The 19,617-nt window shown below is 42.7% G+C and overlaps 1 protein-coding gene across 7 annotated transcripts in view; it reads right to left on the minus strand.

Moving 5' to 3' along the window:
* Positions 1-9,777: 9,777 nt before the first annotated feature.
* apc (APC regulator of WNT signaling pathway) overlaps positions 9,778-19,617 on the minus strand; it is a 158,861-nt gene continuing 149,021 nt past the window's right edge. For all 7 annotated transcript variants that reach the window (XM_055633202.1, XM_055633203.1, XM_055633201.1 and 4 more), the window contains 2 exons: positions 18,458-18,672; positions 9,778-17,331 (listed from right to left, as the gene is read on the minus strand). In XM_055633202.1, coding sequence (XP_055489177.1) covers positions 10,695-17,331; positions 18,458-18,672 — 6,852 coding nt within the window. In that variant the 3' untranslated portion in view covers positions 9,778-10,694. The remainder of the gene's footprint in view (positions 17,332-18,457; positions 18,673-19,617) is intronic.

Below are 19,617 nucleotides of genomic sequence, written 5' to 3' on the forward strand. Positions count from 1 at the left end.
TCAGTCTCCCGCAGTTATTGGCCAACGTGGCTGTCAGTCAGTCAGTCAGTCCGCAAAGTCACGGAAAGTCCGCTGATGCCCTGCAGCGATCTGGCTCCTGGGGGGAAAGCGGGGAACACGGGGCTTTACAACGGGGAACACGGGGCTTTAAAACGGGGAACACGGGGCTTTAACACGGGGAACACGGGCCTTTAAAACGGGGAACACAGGGCTTTAAAACGGGGAAACAGGCCACGGGGCTTTAAAACGGGGAACACGGGGCTTTAAAACGGGGGACACGGGGCTTTAAAACGGGGAACACGGGGCTTTAAAACGGGGAACACGGGGCTTTAAAACGGGGAGACTATTAGGATAGAAACTAAAATGCGCGAAGCAAAATCAATGCTCAATAAAGGACAAAATAACTTAAATAAAAACACAAAATGCTGGTAATTCTCAGCACTCAGGCACTTGAAGAAAAACAAAGAAAATGTCACCTTTGAGAAAGATTTCCTGTAAAAATCTGTCATTTATGCAGTTAAACTCAAGAGCTTCTTGGGATCTCCTCTGTACTCTCTCTATTTAGGACAGTGCCTACATTGGGCGACCAAAATTGTGTTAAATACTCCAGATTGAGCTCACCAGAGCCTTGTAAATTTTACCAACACATCCCAGCTGAATTCAATGCTCTGATTTATAAGACTAGCATACCAAAAGCTTTCTTTACCACCCTATCTATATGAGATTCCACCTTCAAGGAACTATGCACGGTTTTACCCAGGTCCCTCTGTCAACTGTATTCTTCAATTCCCTACCATTTACCATGTACGTCCTAGGATTTGTCCTGCCAAGGTGTAGCACCTCACATTTATCAGCATTAAACTCCATCTGCCATCTTTCAGCCCATTTTTCCAAATGGCCTAAATCACTCTGTAGACTTTGGAAATCCTCTTCATTATCCACAACACCCCCTATCTTGGTATCATCTGCATACTTACTAATCCAATTTACCACACCTTCATCCAGATCATTGATGTAATACATAGTATAACTTACAAGAAAATTTCTGCCACCGGGGTGAAACCGGGGACGCCACCGTCGGTCGTTCATTCGTTCATGCCACTGCCTACTGGTTCAGTCTTCTCCAAGATCTATTTAAGAAAGAACTGCAGATGGTGGAAAAATCGAAGGTAGCCAAAAAATGCTGGAAAAACTCAGCGGGTGAGGCAGCATCTATGGAATGAATAAGCGATGTTTCGGGTCGAGACCCTGATTCAGACTGATGTGGGGGGGGGGGGAGAGAAAGGAAGAGGGGTAGACAGGGGGGGGTGGGGGGGGGGGAAAGGGGGGGGGGGGGGGAGAAGCAGTGGAGACTGTAGGACTAGAAGGAGAGCTGGGGAGGAGGGAGAAGACAAGGGCTATCAAAAATTAGAGAAGTCAATGGTGATACCGCTGGGGTGTAGACTACCCAAGCTTGTCTCCTCACTACATTTACTGCTGGCTCTAGTCGCAAATCTGAGTTTTCGAGTGATCTGTGCAAGGCATTCATTGATGCTGGAATTCCACTGTGGAAATTGGAAAACAAATCTCTCAGAGGTTTTTTTTAGAGAAATGCACAGAGGAACATATACCAAGCAGGTCATCATTACGGAAAAATTATGTTGACAGCAACTTCAACATTGTTGTGCAGAAAATTAGAGATGAAGTTGCCTGCAACAAAATATGGATCTCAATAGACGACTCAACCGATGCTGTGGGGAGATATGTTGCCAATGCGGTCATCGGTACACTGGAGGCAGGTCAACCATCAAAGGAGTATTTGTTGACATCGGAAGTATTGGGGAAGACAAACAGCTCAACTATTGCTCAGTTGTTTATATCTTCACTTGCTGTACTTTGACCAGAAAGTATAAAACACAAGAATGTTTTTCTGTTTGTGACTGATGCAGTACCGTACATGAAAAATGCTTAGCTCAAGGATTTCATAGGATTGCCAAGCACATACGTAGTTTGTTTCCAAATGTCGATCGCCTAGTTTCCAATGTCCTCAAAGCACCATCACGTGTGCAGTTGTTCAAGAAGCTATCACTTCCCTTCAGAAACGTGGCGAAACATTAGTGAATAACTTGCAGGTTTTCAACAAAGTAACTGACAATATTCCGTTAAGTTCCTGGCGATGTAGGTAATGACATACAAGGAACGTGAGAGAGTGATAACAATGATCTTGAAGAAATAGAAAACAGCTCAAAGGTAGTTGTAATGCACAAGATATCGAGTCTGTAGCTTGGTTTGGGTATGCACCAGTGACCTCAGCTGAGGTAGAAAGATGTTTTACACAACTGAAGCATATTCTGTCTGAGACGGCATAGTTTAACACCAGATAATTTGAATAAAATGCTAGTAATTATGTGCAACCAGGCAACTTTGGTCATTTAATGTAGTATACCTTTATATTATCATTTTTAACCATATTTTGGTGGTGGAAATAAATGCTTTTTATTGTCAATAAATGCCTTTCCGTGTCTTTTTTGTAATTTTTATTATGCCCTTTTGTCTTTATTTCAGTTTTTTAGTGCCTAAACATCCTGTATCTAATCATCAGAGTGTGACACCATGTAATGAAAGCCATGGATTTGGTAGGCTGACTCTGACAAAAGGCAGCACATCTTTTGCAGAGGAAATTAATTCCTGAACTATTGTGAATCTGTGAAATTCTCTGCCACAGAAGACAGTGGAGGCCAATCCACTGAATGTTTTCCAGAGTTAGATTTAGCTCTTAGGGTTAAAGGGATGGGGAAAAAGCAGGAACAGGGTACTGATTTTAGATGATCAGCCATGATAATATTGAATGGCGTGCTGGCTTGAAGGGCCGAATGGCCTACTCCTGCACCTATTTTTCTGTTTCTATTTACTGCATACAAACCAATCCATATTAGTATACTACCATAAATGACATTTAAAAATAATCTTTTGTCTCCTTATTGAAGACTTTCTTAAAGTCTAAATATTCCACTAATCCTAATCTCCGCTAGTTATAGTCTCAACAATTCCAAGGGGATGTCAAATGTGATTTGTCTTTTATAAATGCACATCGAGTCCATGCAATCCTATTATTATTTTCCCGTTATGTAAATATAATTATAAATCCCAGCATTTTCTCTACTACTGATTTTAGGCAATCATTTCATTTTCTCTATCCTCCATTCTTAAATGGTGGGATTACATTCACCACCTTACAATCTTTCACTACTTCCATAGCCATTTGTTAGGAATGTAGGTCATTAAGTCCTTGGAATTTACCTTTCAACCCGATTCATTTCCCCATTTCTGGTTTTCATAACTAATGTACATTTCACAAGTTCACATGTTATAGTAGAATTAGGCCATTCAGCCCATTGAGTCTACTCTGCCATTCAATCATGGCTGATCTCAGCCTCCTAATCCCATTTTCTAGCCTTCTCATAACCCGTTCTAATCAAGAATTTGTCTATCCCTGCCTTGAAAATATAGAAAAATAGAAAATAGGTGCAGGAGGCCATTCGGCCCTTCGAGCCAGCACCGCCATTCATTGTGATCATGGCTGATCATGCCCTAGAGTTCTATCTAACTCTCTCTTAAATCCATCCAGTGATTTGGCCTCCACTGCCCCCTGTGGCAGGGAATTCCACAAATTCACAACTCTCTGGGTGGAAAAGTTTCTCACCTCAGTCCTTACTGGCCTCCCCTTTATTCTAAGACTGTGGCCCCTGGTTTTGGACTTGTTCAACATTGGGAACATTTTTCCTGCATCTAGCTTGTCCAGTCCTTTTATAATTTCATATGTTTCTATAAGATACCCCCTCATCCTTCTAAACTTCAGTGAATACAAGCTTTTCAATCTTTCCTCATATGATAGCCCCGCCATCCCAGGGATCAATTTTGTGAACCCACGCTGCACTGCCTCAATCACAAGGATGTCCTTCCTCAAATTAGGAGACCAAAACTGTACACAATGCTCCAGGTGTGGTCTTACCAGAGCCCTATACAACTGCAAAAGAACCTCTTTACTTCTATACTGAAATCCTCTTGTTATGAAGGCCAACATTCCACTAGCTTTCTTCACTGCCTGCTGTACCTGCAAGCCAACCTTCAGTGACTGGTGTACAAGGACACCCAGGTCTCGCTGCACCTCCCCCTTACCTAACCTAACCCCATTGAGATAATAATCTGTCCCCTTGTTTTTGCCGCCAAAGTGGATAACCTCACATTTATCTATATTATACTGCATCTGCCCACTCACTCAACCTGTCCAGGTCACCCTGCAACCTCCTCACAGTTCACACTGCCACCCAGCTTTGTGTCATCCGCAAACTTGCTAGTGTTGCTCCTAATTCCCTCTTCCAAACCATTAATATATATGGTAAACAGTTGTGGCCCCAACACCGAGCCTTGCGGCACTCCACTTGCCACTGCCTGCCATTCTGAAAAGGACCCGTTCACTCCTACACTTTGCTTCCTGTCTGCCAACCAATTGTCTATACATGTCAACACCCTACCCCCAATACCATGTGCTCTAATTTTAGTCACCAGTCTCCCGTGCGGGACCTTATCAAAGGCCTTCTGAAAGTCTAGATACACTACATCCACTGGCTCCTCTTCATCCTGTGGTCTGTTGAACATACCAAGGCCCTGGTACACATTCTACTATGAACACAGCATCATAACATTCCGGGATCCTGGTTCCCCACCTCTCGATAACACACCAGTATTCCATGTTCCCTTTCGCTACAGCAGGGACCTGGTTCCTGTAGATGCTCCTGTACTTTTTAGATGTTATGAGGAAGCTAGTATTCAGGATTTGACAATAGACAATAGGTGCAGGAGTAGGCCATTTGGCCCTTAAAGCCAGCAACACCATTCAACGTGATCATGGCTGATCATCCCCAATCAGTACCCCGTTCCTGCCTTCTCCCCATATCCCGTGACTCTGCTATTTTTAAGAGCCCTATCTAGCTCTCTCTTGAAAGCATCCAGAGAACCTGCCTCCACCACCCTCTGAGGCAGAGAATTCCACAGACACACCACTCCGTTCTAAATGGTTTACTCCTTATTCTTAAACTGTGGCCCCTGGTTCTGGACCCCCGACATCGGGAACATGTTTCCTGCCTCTAGCGTGTCCAAGCCCTTAACAATCTTATATGTTTCAATGAGGTCTCCTCACATCCTTCTAAACTCCAGAGTGTTCAAGCCCAGCTGCTCCATTCTCTCAGCATATGACAGTCCCGCCATCCTGGGAATTAACCTTGTAAACCTACGCTGCGCTCCCTCAATAGCAAGAATGTCCTTCCTCAAATTAGGGGACCAAAGCAGCACACAATACTCCATGTGTGGTCTCACCAGGGCTCTGTACAACTGCAGAAGGACCTCTTTGCTCCTATATTCGATTCCTCTTGTTATAAAGGCCCACATGCCATTCGCTTTATTCACTGCCTGCTGTACCTGCATGCTTACTTTCATAGACTGATGTACAAGGACCCCCCAGATCCTGTTGTACTTTCCCTTTTCCCAACTTGACGCCATTTAGATAGTAATCTGCTTTCCTGTTTTTGCTACCAAAGTGGATAACCTCACATTTATCTGCATTAAACTTCATCTGCCATGTATCTGCCCACTCCTCCAACCTGTCCAAGTCACCCTGCATTATCATAGCATCCTCCTCACAGTTCACACTGCCACCCAGCTTTGTGTCATCTGCAAATTTGCTAATGTTACTTTGAATCCCTTCATTCAAATCATTGATGTATATTGTAAATAGCTGCGGTCCCAGCTCCGAGCCTTGCAGTACCGCACTAAAGGCATCGCTGATTGAGCCAGATCAAGTTATGGTTTGCCCAGTTGATAGTTGTGTGAAGCACATCGTCAGCAATGCCACACATAACATTTATGTCAAATATTAAAAGAACTAGAAATGAGGTTTCCAGAAGCACGGATTTCCCTGCTTGATAGTGCAAAGATGTTAATCTTGAGGTTCCAACACAGGTTGAGTGTTATTTGCAACAACCAAGGAACCCACCTTTATATTTAAAGTTATTTGTATAGTTTTAATGTAATACTGACTAAATATGCAAGTACATATCCAAAGTGCAAAGGATGTAATCAACTGAAAGACATTAAGACATTTTTAATATAGTTATTTTAATGTTCAGCTTCCCCTTGTGGTTGGCTGATGACAACAATAAAGTGACTGCCCTGACAAATCACTTTAAGCTTGCTGAATTGAGTTTTGTTTTCATTCCACATTTGCAGAAAATGAGTAAGGATGGCCATAAACCTGAAAACAATTTAAAAACAAAAAACACATTTAAAATGTTAGCATTCCTTAACGAAAACTAATGGAAGCACGAGGATTATCTAGTTTACAGGTTGAGTCAGTGGTGAGGAAGGCAAATGCAATGCTAGCATTCATTTCAAAGAGGGACTAGAATATAAAAGCTAAGATGTAATGCTGAGGCTTTATCAGGTGTTGGTGAGGCCACAATTGGAATATTGTGAGGGGTTTTGGGCCCCCCTATCTGACGAAGGAAGTGCTAATACTTCCTCAGGATATCTCGTAAATGGCTCCAGAGGAGATTTACGAGATTGTTCCCAGAGATGATTGGGTTAATGTAGGAGGAGCGTTAGAAAGCTCTTGGCCTGTACTCGCTAGAGTTTAGTAAGATGAGGGGGGATCTCCTTGAAATCTACCAAATAATGAAAGGCCTAGATATAGTGGATTTGGATGAGGGAATTGAATGCAACATCTCCAAGTTTGCGGATGACACTAAGCTGGGGGGCAGCGTTAGCTGTGAGGAGGATGCTAGGAGGCTGCAAGGTGACGGATAGGCTGGGTGAGTGGGCAAATGCATGGCAAATGCAGTATAATGTGGATAAATGTGAGGTTATCCACTTTGTTGGTAAAAACAGGAAAGTAGACTACTATCTGAATGGTGGCCGATTAGGAAAAGGGGAGATGCAACGAGACCTGGGTGTCATGGTGCACCAGTCATTGAAAGTAGGCATGTAGGTGCAGCAGGCAGTGAAGAAAGCGAATGGTATGTTAGCATTCATAGCAAAAGGATTTGAGTATAGGAGCAGGGAGGTTCAACTGCAGTTGTACTGGGTCTTGGTGAGACCACACCTGGAGTATTGCGTACAGTTTTGGTCTTCTAATCTGAGGAAATACATTCTTGCCATAGAGTTAGTACAGAGAAGGTTCACCAGACTGATTCCTGGGATGTCAGGACTTTCATATGAAGAAAGACTGGATAGACTTGACTTGTACTCGGATGACACCAAGCTGGGGGGCAGTGTTAGCTGTGAGGAGGATGCTAGGAGACTGCAAGGTGACTTGGCTAGGCTGGGTGAGTGGGCAAATGTTTGGCAGATGCAGTATAATGTGGATAAATGTGAGGTTATCCATTTTGGTGGCAAAAACGGGAAAGCAGACTATTATTTAAATGGTGGCCGATTGGGAAAGGGGGAAATGCAGCGAGACCTGGGTGTCATGGTACACCAGTCATTGAAGGTAGGCATGCAGGTGCAGCAGGCAGTAAAGAAAGCGAATGATATGTTAGCTTTCATTGCAAAAGGATTTGAGTATAGGAGCAGGGAGGTTCTACTGCAGTTGTACAGGGTCTTGGTGAGACCACACCTGGAGTATTGCGTACAGTTTTGTTCTCCAAATCTGAGGAAGGACATTATTGCCATAGAGGGAGTGCAGAGAAGGTTCACCAGATTGATTCCTGGGATGTCAGGACTGTCTTATGAAGAAAGACTGGATAGACTTGGTTTATACTCTCTAGAATTTAGGAGATTGAGAGGGGATCTTATAGAAACTTACAAAATTCTTAAGGGGTTGGACAGGCTAGATGCAGGAAGATTGTTCCCGATGTTAGGGAAGTCCAGGACAAGGGGTCACAGATTAAGGATAAGGGGGAAATATTTTAGGACCGAGATGAGAAAAACATTTTTCACACAGAGAGTGGTGAGTCTCTGGAATTCTCTGCCACAGAAGGTAGTTGAGGCCAGCTCATTGGCTATAGTTAAGAGGGAGTTAGATGTGGCCCTTGTGGCTAAAGGTATCAGGGGGTATGGAGAGAAGGCAGGTACAGGATACCGAGTTGGATGATCAGCCATGATCATACTGAATGGCGGTGCAGGCTCGAAGGGCCAAATGGCCTACTCCTACACCTATTTTCTATGTTTTTATGTGGAAAGTATGTTTCTGGTAATAGGAGTATCTAGAACCAGAGGGCACAGCCTTAGAATAAAAGGACGTACCATCAAAATGGAGATGAGGAAGAATTTCTTTAACCAGAAGGTGGTGTATCTGCGGAATTCATTGCCACAAATGGCTGTGGAGGCCAAGACATTGGGTATTGTTAAGGCAGAGATTGATAGGTTCTTGGGTAGGAAAGGTTGTCAAAAGGCAAGTGAAAAAGCAGGAGAATGGGATTGAGAAGGAAAAATAGATCAGCCATGATTGAATGGCGGAGCTGACTTGATGGGAAGGCTACAGGTCAAGTACTGGAACGTGGGCTTAACATATAAGAGCGAGAGAAAGAATGCTGGATCTTTTAAAACTGAAGTGCAGGTTAGATCTGTTGCTGAAATCTGAAACCAAAAGGACAATGCTGGTGATGTCCAGTGGATCAATATTTCAAAGGGAAAAGTTAGGTTAACATTACAAATCGATAACTTTGCAACCAGCTTTGATACAAACAAGTGAATTACCTGAATATGTTGACTTCAATGAAGAATCCCCAAACCTGCCGTGCTAAAATGAAGGATGAAGTGCTGTTCCTGCAGCTTACATTTGGAACCGTATAGGACCCAGAAAGGTTATAGTGGGAGTAGGATGGTTTTTTTTTTTTAATTTCTCTGTTCTGATAAATGATTTTGATCAGAAACATTAATTCTGTCTTTTCTTAGATGCTGAATGTTTCCAGCATTTTCTGTTTTTACAGAACTTTGGTGGTTTAGGAACAGAATTTGTGATGGAGATTGAAGATGGTAGCTTTAGTCTTCGAGTACTTAGTTGGAGAAAGTTTCTACCATTCAGTATTAAATGCCAAACAGACATTTGGCATTTATTTAGAAACAGTAGAGAGGTCATGGTGGTGGGCCAAATCTGGGTGTTACCAATGCACACCTGGAAACCAAAGGGGCTTTTTGGGATGATTTGGGAACAGGCCCTGGGGGATCTCTGGGGAGTGCAGGAAGAAGTCTTATTGACTCTGGCTACAATTGGATAGGTAATGAAATAGAAGAGTGAAATATAACAGTCTTTGCTTTCTCCTTTTCTGCTCGTTGCTGATGTGATCAGCAGGACATACATTAAGCAATCGCATGGCAAGTCACAGCAACACGTCTCCAGCCCCTTCATCCTATGGGTGTGACAATTAAAATTGCAGGTAAGAAAGGGTGGCACAGCAGTATAGCTGCTGCCTTTTAGCGCCAGACACCCGGGTTCGATCCTGACAAAGGTGGCATTCTGTACGGAGTTTGTATGTTTTCCCTTTGACTGTGTGGGTTTTCTCTGGGTGCTCCAGTTTCCACCCGCATTCTAAAGACATGCAGGTAGGTTAATTGGCTTCTGTAAATTGTCTCCAGTGTAGTGTGTTGGATAGAACTAGTGTATGGGTATTCGTTGTCGGCACAGACCCGGTGGGCCGAAGGGCCTGTTTCCACACTGTATCTCTAAACTAAACTTAATTTATTTGTACAATCAATTGCTGGAGTACAGATTATCCACAAGAACTGAAATAATGCAACAATTAATACATACAGTAATAATTTATTTTGAAATGTTCATTTAGTTCCTCTGAAACAATTTGTCTCATTCATAAAAGAGTAGCCATCTGACCTCAAATAACAATATACAACAAGTTACAGCATAGCAATGGCTCTATCTACTTTTCTGGTAAACTCTAGGTCAGGAAAAAAATATTCCAGTCCAAAGCTGCAAGGTATCAGACAATCTCTTTTTGCAGCACACACACAGCAGTGTACCTAAATACACTGTAGCTATCTATGCACATCATGTGATCACAAAATTGAGTCATTGCATCAGACAACATACCATCCGATCTGATCATGCACAAGAGCAGGCTGGGGAAGGCTGTTGTACCAGAAATCACAAGGCTGTGAATTTCACAGCTGCATGATTACCTAGAGGATTAGGATACTTCACAATTACTAACAAGGAATATTAATACTCATTTCATTCACCTTTTTGAATGTAAATTAAATATCTTTTTTTTTTTTTAAATCTCTGACTTTTTTTGCTGTTAAAATGTTGAACATGATTGATATATTTTAATGGACTTATTTCCTAGACTATCTCCCAAGTAATTGTAAGTTACATAAGCCAAGCATTACATAAAGGGATCATGGCAGAAACGCTTAATACATAATACAAGTACAACTGACTGTACAATGTTGTCTTTACTAGCTGTAGGAATCATCTCAAACTTCCCAACCAAATGCACCTGTCAAATTTCCACCAGCGACAGTATAGTTTTCTAACAAATATGGCTTCCTAAACAAAGTCCCTCTGCGAAGAAAAAAAGTAGATATTTACAAGAGCATCTTAGCTGATCAATAATTCTTGTAAAACAAACAGTTAACCTCAAATATCAGATAATTGTGCCAAAGAATCATACATAATAAACCAATTTTATACAACCACAGTTATTTCAAACGGAAGTTACTAAATAGGAGCCAGAATGACGCTTCGGGCTTTGAGCTCCACTAGAGTCAGTAGCTTCAGGTTTGGAACTCTCCTTTCTTTTGGTGTTTACAGGTGTTGGAATTTGTGATGGCCGTGTAGAACTGTTATCTGTGCTACTTTTTCGAGGGCTGGGGATATAGTTGAAAGGAGTTACTCTTGCTGCAACAGTACCACTTGGTGAATTGTGCTTGCTTGAACTATTTGAACTAAAGGGTGTACGCTCAGTGACAATTGTCGTCTCAGTTTCCGGTGAGGTCGCAGAACTGTTCATAGCAGATTTTGTTTCTGCTGCCTTTTTTTCTGGACTTTCCAATGGAGTAAATGAATTTAAACATTTTTCCATTCTTAAACCATGAGGTGGAGTTCTCTGTTCTGAAGCTGGTCTGTTCTGTGCATCACCTGAACCTTCTTCATCATTAGGAAATGTATTTTCAGGAAAATCATCAATAACTGGTGGTGTGTTGCCTGTTGGAGATCTTCCAGGGCGGGGGTTGTTTATTGGACAGTCCTCAATTCTCACCCACACATCCTCAGTTTTTGATACAGGAGGAGCCATCTGGTAAACCAAATTTTTGCTTTCAACACTATGTGCAGCTGAAGGAATCTGAACCTGACTATTTATTTGTGGAACTTCATTATCTTTAATTTTCCTCCAAGTTCCCTTCAAAGGAACTGGATTTTCCTTGCCTTGTTTGCTACCATGTACAAAACTCCCATGATATGGTTTTTCATCTTCACTTTTGGCCTTTTCACTTGATTCTGAAGAAGCTGACAGAATTGATGAAGAACTCCCTGTTCTACGCCATGTGCTAACTCGAGGAAGAGATGAGGAATGTTTGCTATGTTCACGCTTCCAAGTACCTGATCTATTCACTGGTAGCCTTGATGGACTTTCAGAATGAGATCGAGCTATGTCATGTTTCCGCATAGGTCGCCCTTCCAGTTGTTCTGCAATGAGATTCTGGTTTGGAGGCACTTTTCTCCAGCTACTCGCTTGGTTTGGTAAGTGACTAGGCATCACATCCAAATGCTGAGATGGACTTAAAACTGGAGTCTGAGTTTGTGATCTACTTGGTGATGTAGGTCGAGAAGGTGGAGACAAAGATTCAAAAGAATTAGATTCTTCTAATTTTCTTCTCAGTGTTGGACTTGGGGCTTCCTTTATAAATGTTGATTGGCGCATTAATGTAGGCCTTTCAGATCGGTCTGATTCACTGCCACTTGATTTTGTTGAAGACATTCTTGACAATTCTACTCTTTTACCTGGTGCAGTACAACTGGCACTCTGGCTTAAGCCTTTTGAACTGGATTCACTTCTTGTTAAAGAAGATGTGCCCTTTCCTAGGCCCGCTTGCTTCGATGCGGCCTGCTGGTTTAACGGTCTACCTGGAGATGTGTAAGACATCTTTCCTGATCCAGAAGGTTTAGCTGAAGCAGTACATGGAGAGGATGTTCTTGGAAGTTGTGATATCTTGCTAGAAGGGCTGATCCCATTCCTTCCTGGAGATATGGAATTTCGACCAGGAGACGGCATGGGTCTTGATAAGGATTGCTGGGAAGGTCTGGAAGGAGTAGAATCTCTGGATCCTGATCGAGAAGATCCTTTGCTGCTTGATGCTCCCTGAGCACTCATTTGCTTGCCTATTGGACTTGACTCTAATTTTATTGGAGTTTTAATGCCTCTTGAATGATTTGAATTCTGCCCAGTGTTTGGACTTTTGGAGGTTATGGTTTTAGGTGGCATTTTCGGAATAGGACTAGTGCTAGGTGAACTGTTCCTTACACCAGGTATGTGAATCATGGTCCTGCCACGCGAGATCATAGGCATGTTTGCCTGTTGGGAATGTTTTGGATGATGGGTAGGAGTCTCCACATTTGAACGGGCCTTCCCAGTAATTAAACTTTTATAGACTCTTTTCCCTCCTCGAATTGCCTTAACATTTTCCTCTTCGTTCTTTTTGTTGTCACTAGTAATTTTCTCACCAGGTTTCACTATTTTAGGGCCCTTATTAGATGTAAATGGCTTTTCTTCCTGGTCAGGTGTAAGGTGGAAAGGTGATCCCAAGGAAATACCAGATTTAAGTGAGAGGATAGAGTCAGAATCAGAAGAACCCTGTCTTGACAGGCAGGCAGCTGCCTGGTGCAAGCTACTGACTATAGAATTAGCGCCCTCTTGAATGGCTTTCCAGTCAAAGCTTTCAGAATCTGGGGAGAAAGCTTGCTCTGAAATAGGGCTTTGCACTTGGTCCCTTAAATTCATAGGCTCATTCATCTCTTCTACTGATGCTGCAGAAGTATCACTTCCTGTATTTTCCCAGTTACTCTTGCCATCTGCAAGCATATTTTTCTTTTTTGGCATAGCTGAACTGATGCACTCTTGTAGAAGGTCATCTTCAGAATCTATGCTAAGGGAGCTAAGGGAGCTATTTCTAGAGAAGCACACTGGTGTGTCTTCAACATGAAATGACTTAGGAGCATAGCCAGATGCTGGAGGTCTGTTCACTGCAACTTGGCTATTGGTGTGTTCTCCCTGTTCACTATGCTGTGCTGCTTTTTTATTATTATTCCCCTGGTCAATATCACTAAGAGAACTTAATGATGAATTACGAGAAAAGCAGACAGGAGTATCTTCAATAGCAAAATTTTGCATTTTCTCGTCAGTAACTGTTTCTCGGCCATTATTATCTTTCTGTATTTGGGAAAAAGCAGCGTGCCTCTGTGGAGCAGATTTTGACTGCCCTCTCCCCGACACAGATTTTTGACCTGGTTGAACTCTATCAGACGATTGCTGACTAATGGGAATTTGTTTGTTGTTACAATTTTTTGCATCATTGGAGACGCTTTCCTTTCTGCCCTTGTCTTTTTTTAATTCAGCTTTCTCTTTTGTGAGATCAGTATCATCATCATCAAAGTCAAGTGAACTGAGAGAATCATTTCGGGAAAAACAATATGGAGTTCCTTCAATTGGAGTATAATGATGTGGAGAGTCAAATACAAAACCTCCACGAACACGGTTATCGTTACCAGGTGGCTTATCTTGAAAATCCCCAGCAATATTTTTTGCGGCTTGCTTTTGGCTACCTTTCTCCATGTCCTTCCTGTGTTCTGTGCAATTACCTTCAGCATTGAAGCTACTTTGAGGATCAGATAGGGATGAACGGTGCAATGAACGATTCTTGTACTCATTGTTCTGAGACAACGGCTTCATTGGAGATGTTGGGTTTCTTTCTACTTCTTGTTGATTTGCATTATTTGAAGAAGTTGACACATGTTGAACTTGATTCATCAATTTTTTAACTCTGTATGGTTTATGGCTCTTTCCTTTTGGCATAGCAGAGTTTATACATTCAGCTAAAATATCACCTTCCTCCATTTTGTCATCTTGCCCAGGCTGAGCACCAGTGAGGCCTTTTGATGTTTCGGCATCATTCATATTTCTGCCTTCAGTCGGTATGGTATCTCTCTTTTCCATCACAGTAGATTCAGATGCTGGCTGATTAGCTTCTGAATTTACCAGTTCATTTGGCGGTGACTCAATGGTGAGGTCACTTAGAGATGTCGCTGTTGAGAAGTTTATCGGAGTCCCCTCAACACAGTAGACTCGTGGCATATCTTCTCTAAATATGTCATGGTTAAAACTTACATGTTTTTGAGAATTAACTCTATTTTGATTAGAAAGCAATTTGTACACAGGCAGTTGACTTGGTTTCCTTGCGACAGGAGGTGGCATCCTTGATGTAGTACCAGCAGCAGTTTTTTTAGCTTTACTTGAAGATTTAGTTGGCATGGCTGAATTTATACATTCTTCTAAGATATCAATATCATCATCATCATCGTCGTCATCAAGTATATCTTTCTCAGCTTCTGCAACTTTCTCTGCTTTACATTTATTTTTCTCAGTTCCATCATCTTCCTTCACAGACTCATCATTCTTGTGATCATCTTCATAAACAGGAGGCATTACTGTGAGCTCAAGATCCTTCTGAATAAATGGCTCATCAAGGCTCAGAGCGCTTAAACTTGATGCACATGAGAATCCATCAGGAGTATTTTCCGTGGCAAAATGCATCAGGCAATCGCCATCCTGAGGAATCTGGACTCTTTGGACCGCTTCATTCACAGCCGCTTGGCGTTGGCCAATTTCTCTACTTTTAACATTAGTTTGATCCTTGATTTTGTGTGTTTCCCTTTTTAGTTGAGCTGGCTGGGGTGGGGGAGTCTTACTCCTACTAGGTGGCATCGTCTGCCCTGGACTGTCTGGAAGATCACTCGGGCTTATAACTCCACTGACCATTTCACTGCAAGGTTCACTTTGAATGGAACTGGCAATTGACTGACTTTCAAAGCTTCCCAATGAACTGACTGAACTGCATCTACTAAATACCAAAGGAGTTTCCTGCACATAATGTTCTGGTGGACTTTTTGGAGTCTGAGCTCCACTTTTGGATGGTGATTTTGCACCTGAAGAGAACTCAACAGCTTTTTGACGACCAGCATCCGGCTGAGCTACGTTAGTGGCCTGCAGTCTATTCTGCTTCATTCGGGTATGATGTGAAGTAGATGATGCCTCACCTATTGTGGTGTCGACAGATAATTGGCCATGATTTTCCTTGAGGTCAATGATCTGCAAAGTGGTGCCATCATCTGCTACATGCTTAGCCTGGCCACGACCTTCCATTTCATCCTCTGATGACAAAGATGAAAGTGAACTACACCTTGAAAAACAAATAGGAGTATCCTCCACACAATAAGTCTGCATGGTTTCTTGGTTAATTGAAGGGGTCTTACATGTGGCTGATTTCTGAATGGCAGGAGCAGTAGTTGTCCTTGTTTGTGCCGGGCTGGGGTGAAGTCGTCTTTGTTGACCTGCAGTGTTGATTTTGGAGCTTGGTGTGCTTCCACAATTTGATGCACGATCTTTTGTTGTGTTTTGAACTGAAGGACTTTTTGAATAAATAAAAGACTGACTCTGCGACGAGGCAGGTACTTCTGTAGCATACTTCAAACTATAATCTATTGGCTGTTCAACATGGTGTTCTTCCTCTGTAAACTTCATACTGTAATTTGTGGGCCTGTCCTCTTCTTCCTCAGGCTGTTCTTCTTCAGAGTAACGCTCACTGTAGTTAGTCGGTTTCTCATCTTCATAATCATCCACTGGGCAAAGAGATGGATTGATTTTCTGGTTCATTCTGTGTTCAGAATCGACTCTAATTTGGTCAGAATTGTTATGTGCCCTGCTAGTATAAGAGCAATCTGATTGACCGAATCGAGGTTGGAATTTCATGTGCGTTTCCTCTCCGCTGCAAGTATTTTCACAAAATATAGAATATCCAGAGGGTTGAGTTCTAGATTGCTTATGTTCATTTCTTTTCATCTCTTCTTCCACAATATGTTTCTGCCGTGCCCACTGTTCATTTTGAGATGGGCTTTGCCGGCCAGAATTTAACTGTTCATCCGAATATTTGAGGCTGTAGTTAATTGGTGTGTCCAATTCTGCATCATTGTCTTCTAAATGATTAGCATTGTGAATTTTATTGGCAAGATCAGCGGGATATTTTTCATAGTTGCAGAATTTGCTTTCATCGTCCTCAGAGTAGGATTCTATCGATGGTTTCATCTGCCCTCTTTTACCATAGCCATCACTACTGCTAACACTATTCAGACTATCATTTGAAGACCTCCTGTACTCTGTTTTCCCATAAGGCATGGAGGCGGTTCTATTGGAGGTTTCAGATTTACTATAGTTACAAATGTTGGAATGAGGATGAGATGATGATCCTCGCCTCATACCAGCCCTGTCATCTGGCACACAGTGCAAATCCGATGGTGAATTCCTGTCGTCCGATGACAAATGTATACTTGATACCTCTTCCATGACTTTGGCTATTTGAGCTGTGCTGGCAGGCACCTGCCTCCCCATTCTTTTTGAAGGATCTGGCACATTTTCAGAAGGAGGAAAGGAAGCAGTATCTGGTCCTCTTCGATCTCTCTCCATATTTCTCTCCTTTTCCGGTCTGGAACTATCAATTGTGCCCCTGCCATCTCTTGATGAATTATGTAGCTTGGAAGAAGTCACGTAGGGTGACAGCACAGTCATGTTTCCAGTGTTGAAACTCTCTGATCTGCATACTCCATCATCATTGTGCCTTCCGGAATCTAGAACATACTCACTGTATCTGCCCTGTTTGTGTCTTTGTCTGTTCCGATGAGATGTTTTGGGACTCAAGGTATCAATATTATCAAAAGTTTCTGATAATTGTTGAGCATCTAATTCTGCTTCCAAAGCCTTTTGTTTACGAACATGCAGAGATGGCAGGCTTGATCCAGGAGACATAATGTTGGCATCTTTATATTTGGCAGGTCTATTGGCCATCAGGTTCCTCAAAGCTGCAGCACTTCCCATTGCAATCATTTTGTGCTTAGAATGAATCAGATTTTTCAGCATGCTAACTGCTCCCATGTCCCACAAAGACTCCTGGTCCTTGGCATTTCGAGCAGACAGATTCCAAAGGGTTCCACATGCATTGCTAACTATTGTCAGGCTGTGGGATTTTAAGTGCTGCAGTAATGTCTGTAAGCAATTGTTTTCTCTGAGGATTTGCCTGTGTAGAAAATAACAGTATTTAGGAAACATCTCCAAACCAAAAACAAACACAGCCCTACACTAATTGTAATAAATAGAATAGATAATGGATTTAACCATCACATGTTATTAAATTATAGCAAACAGAGAGCTAGCAGGGGTACCATTGTTGTGGGGGTTGTGATTTGGGGTGAGAATGAATGGATGACGAGGGTGAGTGGGAAGGAAAGGGACGGCAAAGTTGGGAGGAAGGGAGGGAGGGAGAAGGTCAGTGAGGGCAGGAGAGCGGTGGGAGGTTCTACTGCAGTTGTACGGGATCTTGGTGAGACCACACCTGGAGTATTGCGTACAGTTTTGGTCTCCTAATCTGAGGAAAGACATTCTTGCCATAGAGGGAGTACAGAGAAGGCTCACCAGACTGATTCCTGGGATGTCAGGACTTTCATATGAAGAAAGACTGGATAGACTCGGCTTGTACTCGCTAGAATTTAGAAGATTGAGGGGGGATCTTATAGAAAGTTACAAAATTCTTAAGGGGTTGGACAGGCTAGATGCAGGAAGATTGTTCCCGATGTTGGGGAAGTCCTGAACAAGGGGTCACAGTTTAAGGATAAGGGGGAAGTCTTTTAGGACCGAGATGAGAAAAACATTTTTCATACGGAGAGTGATGAATCTGTGGAATTCTCTGCCACAGAAGGTAGTTGAAGCCAGTTCATTGGCTACATTTAAGAGGGAGTTAGATGTGGCCCTTGTGGCTAAGGGGATCAGGGGGTATGGAGAGAAGGCAGGTATGGGATACTGAGTTGGATGATCAGCCATGATCATATTGAATGGCGGTGCAGGCTCGAAGGGCCGAATGGCCTACTCCTGCACCTATTTTCTATGTTTCTATGTAAGGGCAGGAAGGAGAGAGAGGCGAAGAGGGTGATGAAGTAGGGGGGAAGGGCATGAGAGGAGAACAGCAAGGGCAGCAGGGATTGTAAGGACGGCGTGGGTAGGAGGGAAGAAGAAGGGAGAGAACTGGAATTCAACAATGAAGTCATGCAAGACATGAAGGGAGGAGAGGAAGCTAGTGAAACATGAGCATTTGGAATCGAGGCTGTTGGGGCATTACTCAATTTTTACAAATCTAAGATTACACACACCTGTGATCTTCATTTGTTGCAATCAAACTGGAAACATTCCGTAGAATTCCTCCTCCACTTTCAATAATGGCAAGTGTATTGGTTTGGCTTCTGTAAGTTAAAGTGCTGACTAAAAAGGCAAGCGCTCCACACACAGTACAGATGTCAGCCTTATTCTCAGTGCAGTGTGCTGATAAATTCCACAGGGCACTAAGAACACTCTTCAGAGTTGATTCCTTTAAAATGAGAGAAAGATTAATATATATCTTCAATTTGTTTTAATTTATACTTAAGGACATTAAAAATTTTTTTACCATACATGTATGTCAAATTTTACATAATGCATCTTTCAGATACACAGAGGCTGTGGGCCGAGGAGCTTTTTCGTTCAGGTTCGTGACCCAACTCACGGAACTACCTACATTTTTAACATATTGTGTAAAAATATTATATAAATTATACCTGAAACTAGTCAAGACCAAAGCCTGCACATTTTTAAGAGATATGAGAAAAACCTTAAATTTTCTGAGTAGTAATTGCCCAATCAATGCACGTTTGACATTGAGGTCGACGCAAATTGACCAATCCCCGCGCTTTGTTTTATGGTCACTAGGCAGCGAGGACTCTGGGATCATGGCTGCCTCCTCATTACATCAAAGCAATTACAAGGTTTCCAAGGAATAAAGGTAATGCTCACCTTGCTGTTCATTTTGTTTCTCAATTGATTTATCTTTATAAAGTTATAATGTGAACTGTGAAATAAAAATGATAAATAACATATGTACAGCTAGGGTTAGGGTCAATCAGTCGGTCAGTCAATCAATCAGTCGGGCTTGCCGGTGGGCCGATGGATGCTGTGGAGGATCGGTCGGGCTGTCGTGCCGCCAGTGGGCGGTGAGTGTCGGGCAGGGCCTCCGCCGGGGGTGGTGAGCGTCAGACCGGGCCTCCGGTAAGCGCGACAAGGGATCAGTCGTGCTGTCAGGCTGCCAGTGTTGCAGCAAGTGAGCTGGCGGCCTGATGAAGCCGGCGCTATGGGGGTGCTGAAGGCGGTAAACAATGTTTCAAGTTGGGGCCCTATTTAGACCCTGAAGAAGGGTCCCGATGCAAATCGTTGCCTGTCCACAAGAGCCACGGATGGTCCACTAGCCCACTCAGTTCCTCTAGCTGTCGGTTTCTGATCT

The sequence above is a fragment of the Leucoraja erinacea genome, chromosome 3 (genome assembly GCF_028641065.1).
Source record: "Leucoraja erinacea ecotype New England chromosome 3, Leri_hhj_1, whole genome shotgun sequence".
In the NCBI taxonomy this organism is placed as follows: domain Eukaryota; kingdom Metazoa; phylum Chordata; class Chondrichthyes; order Rajiformes; family Rajidae; genus Leucoraja; species Leucoraja erinaceus.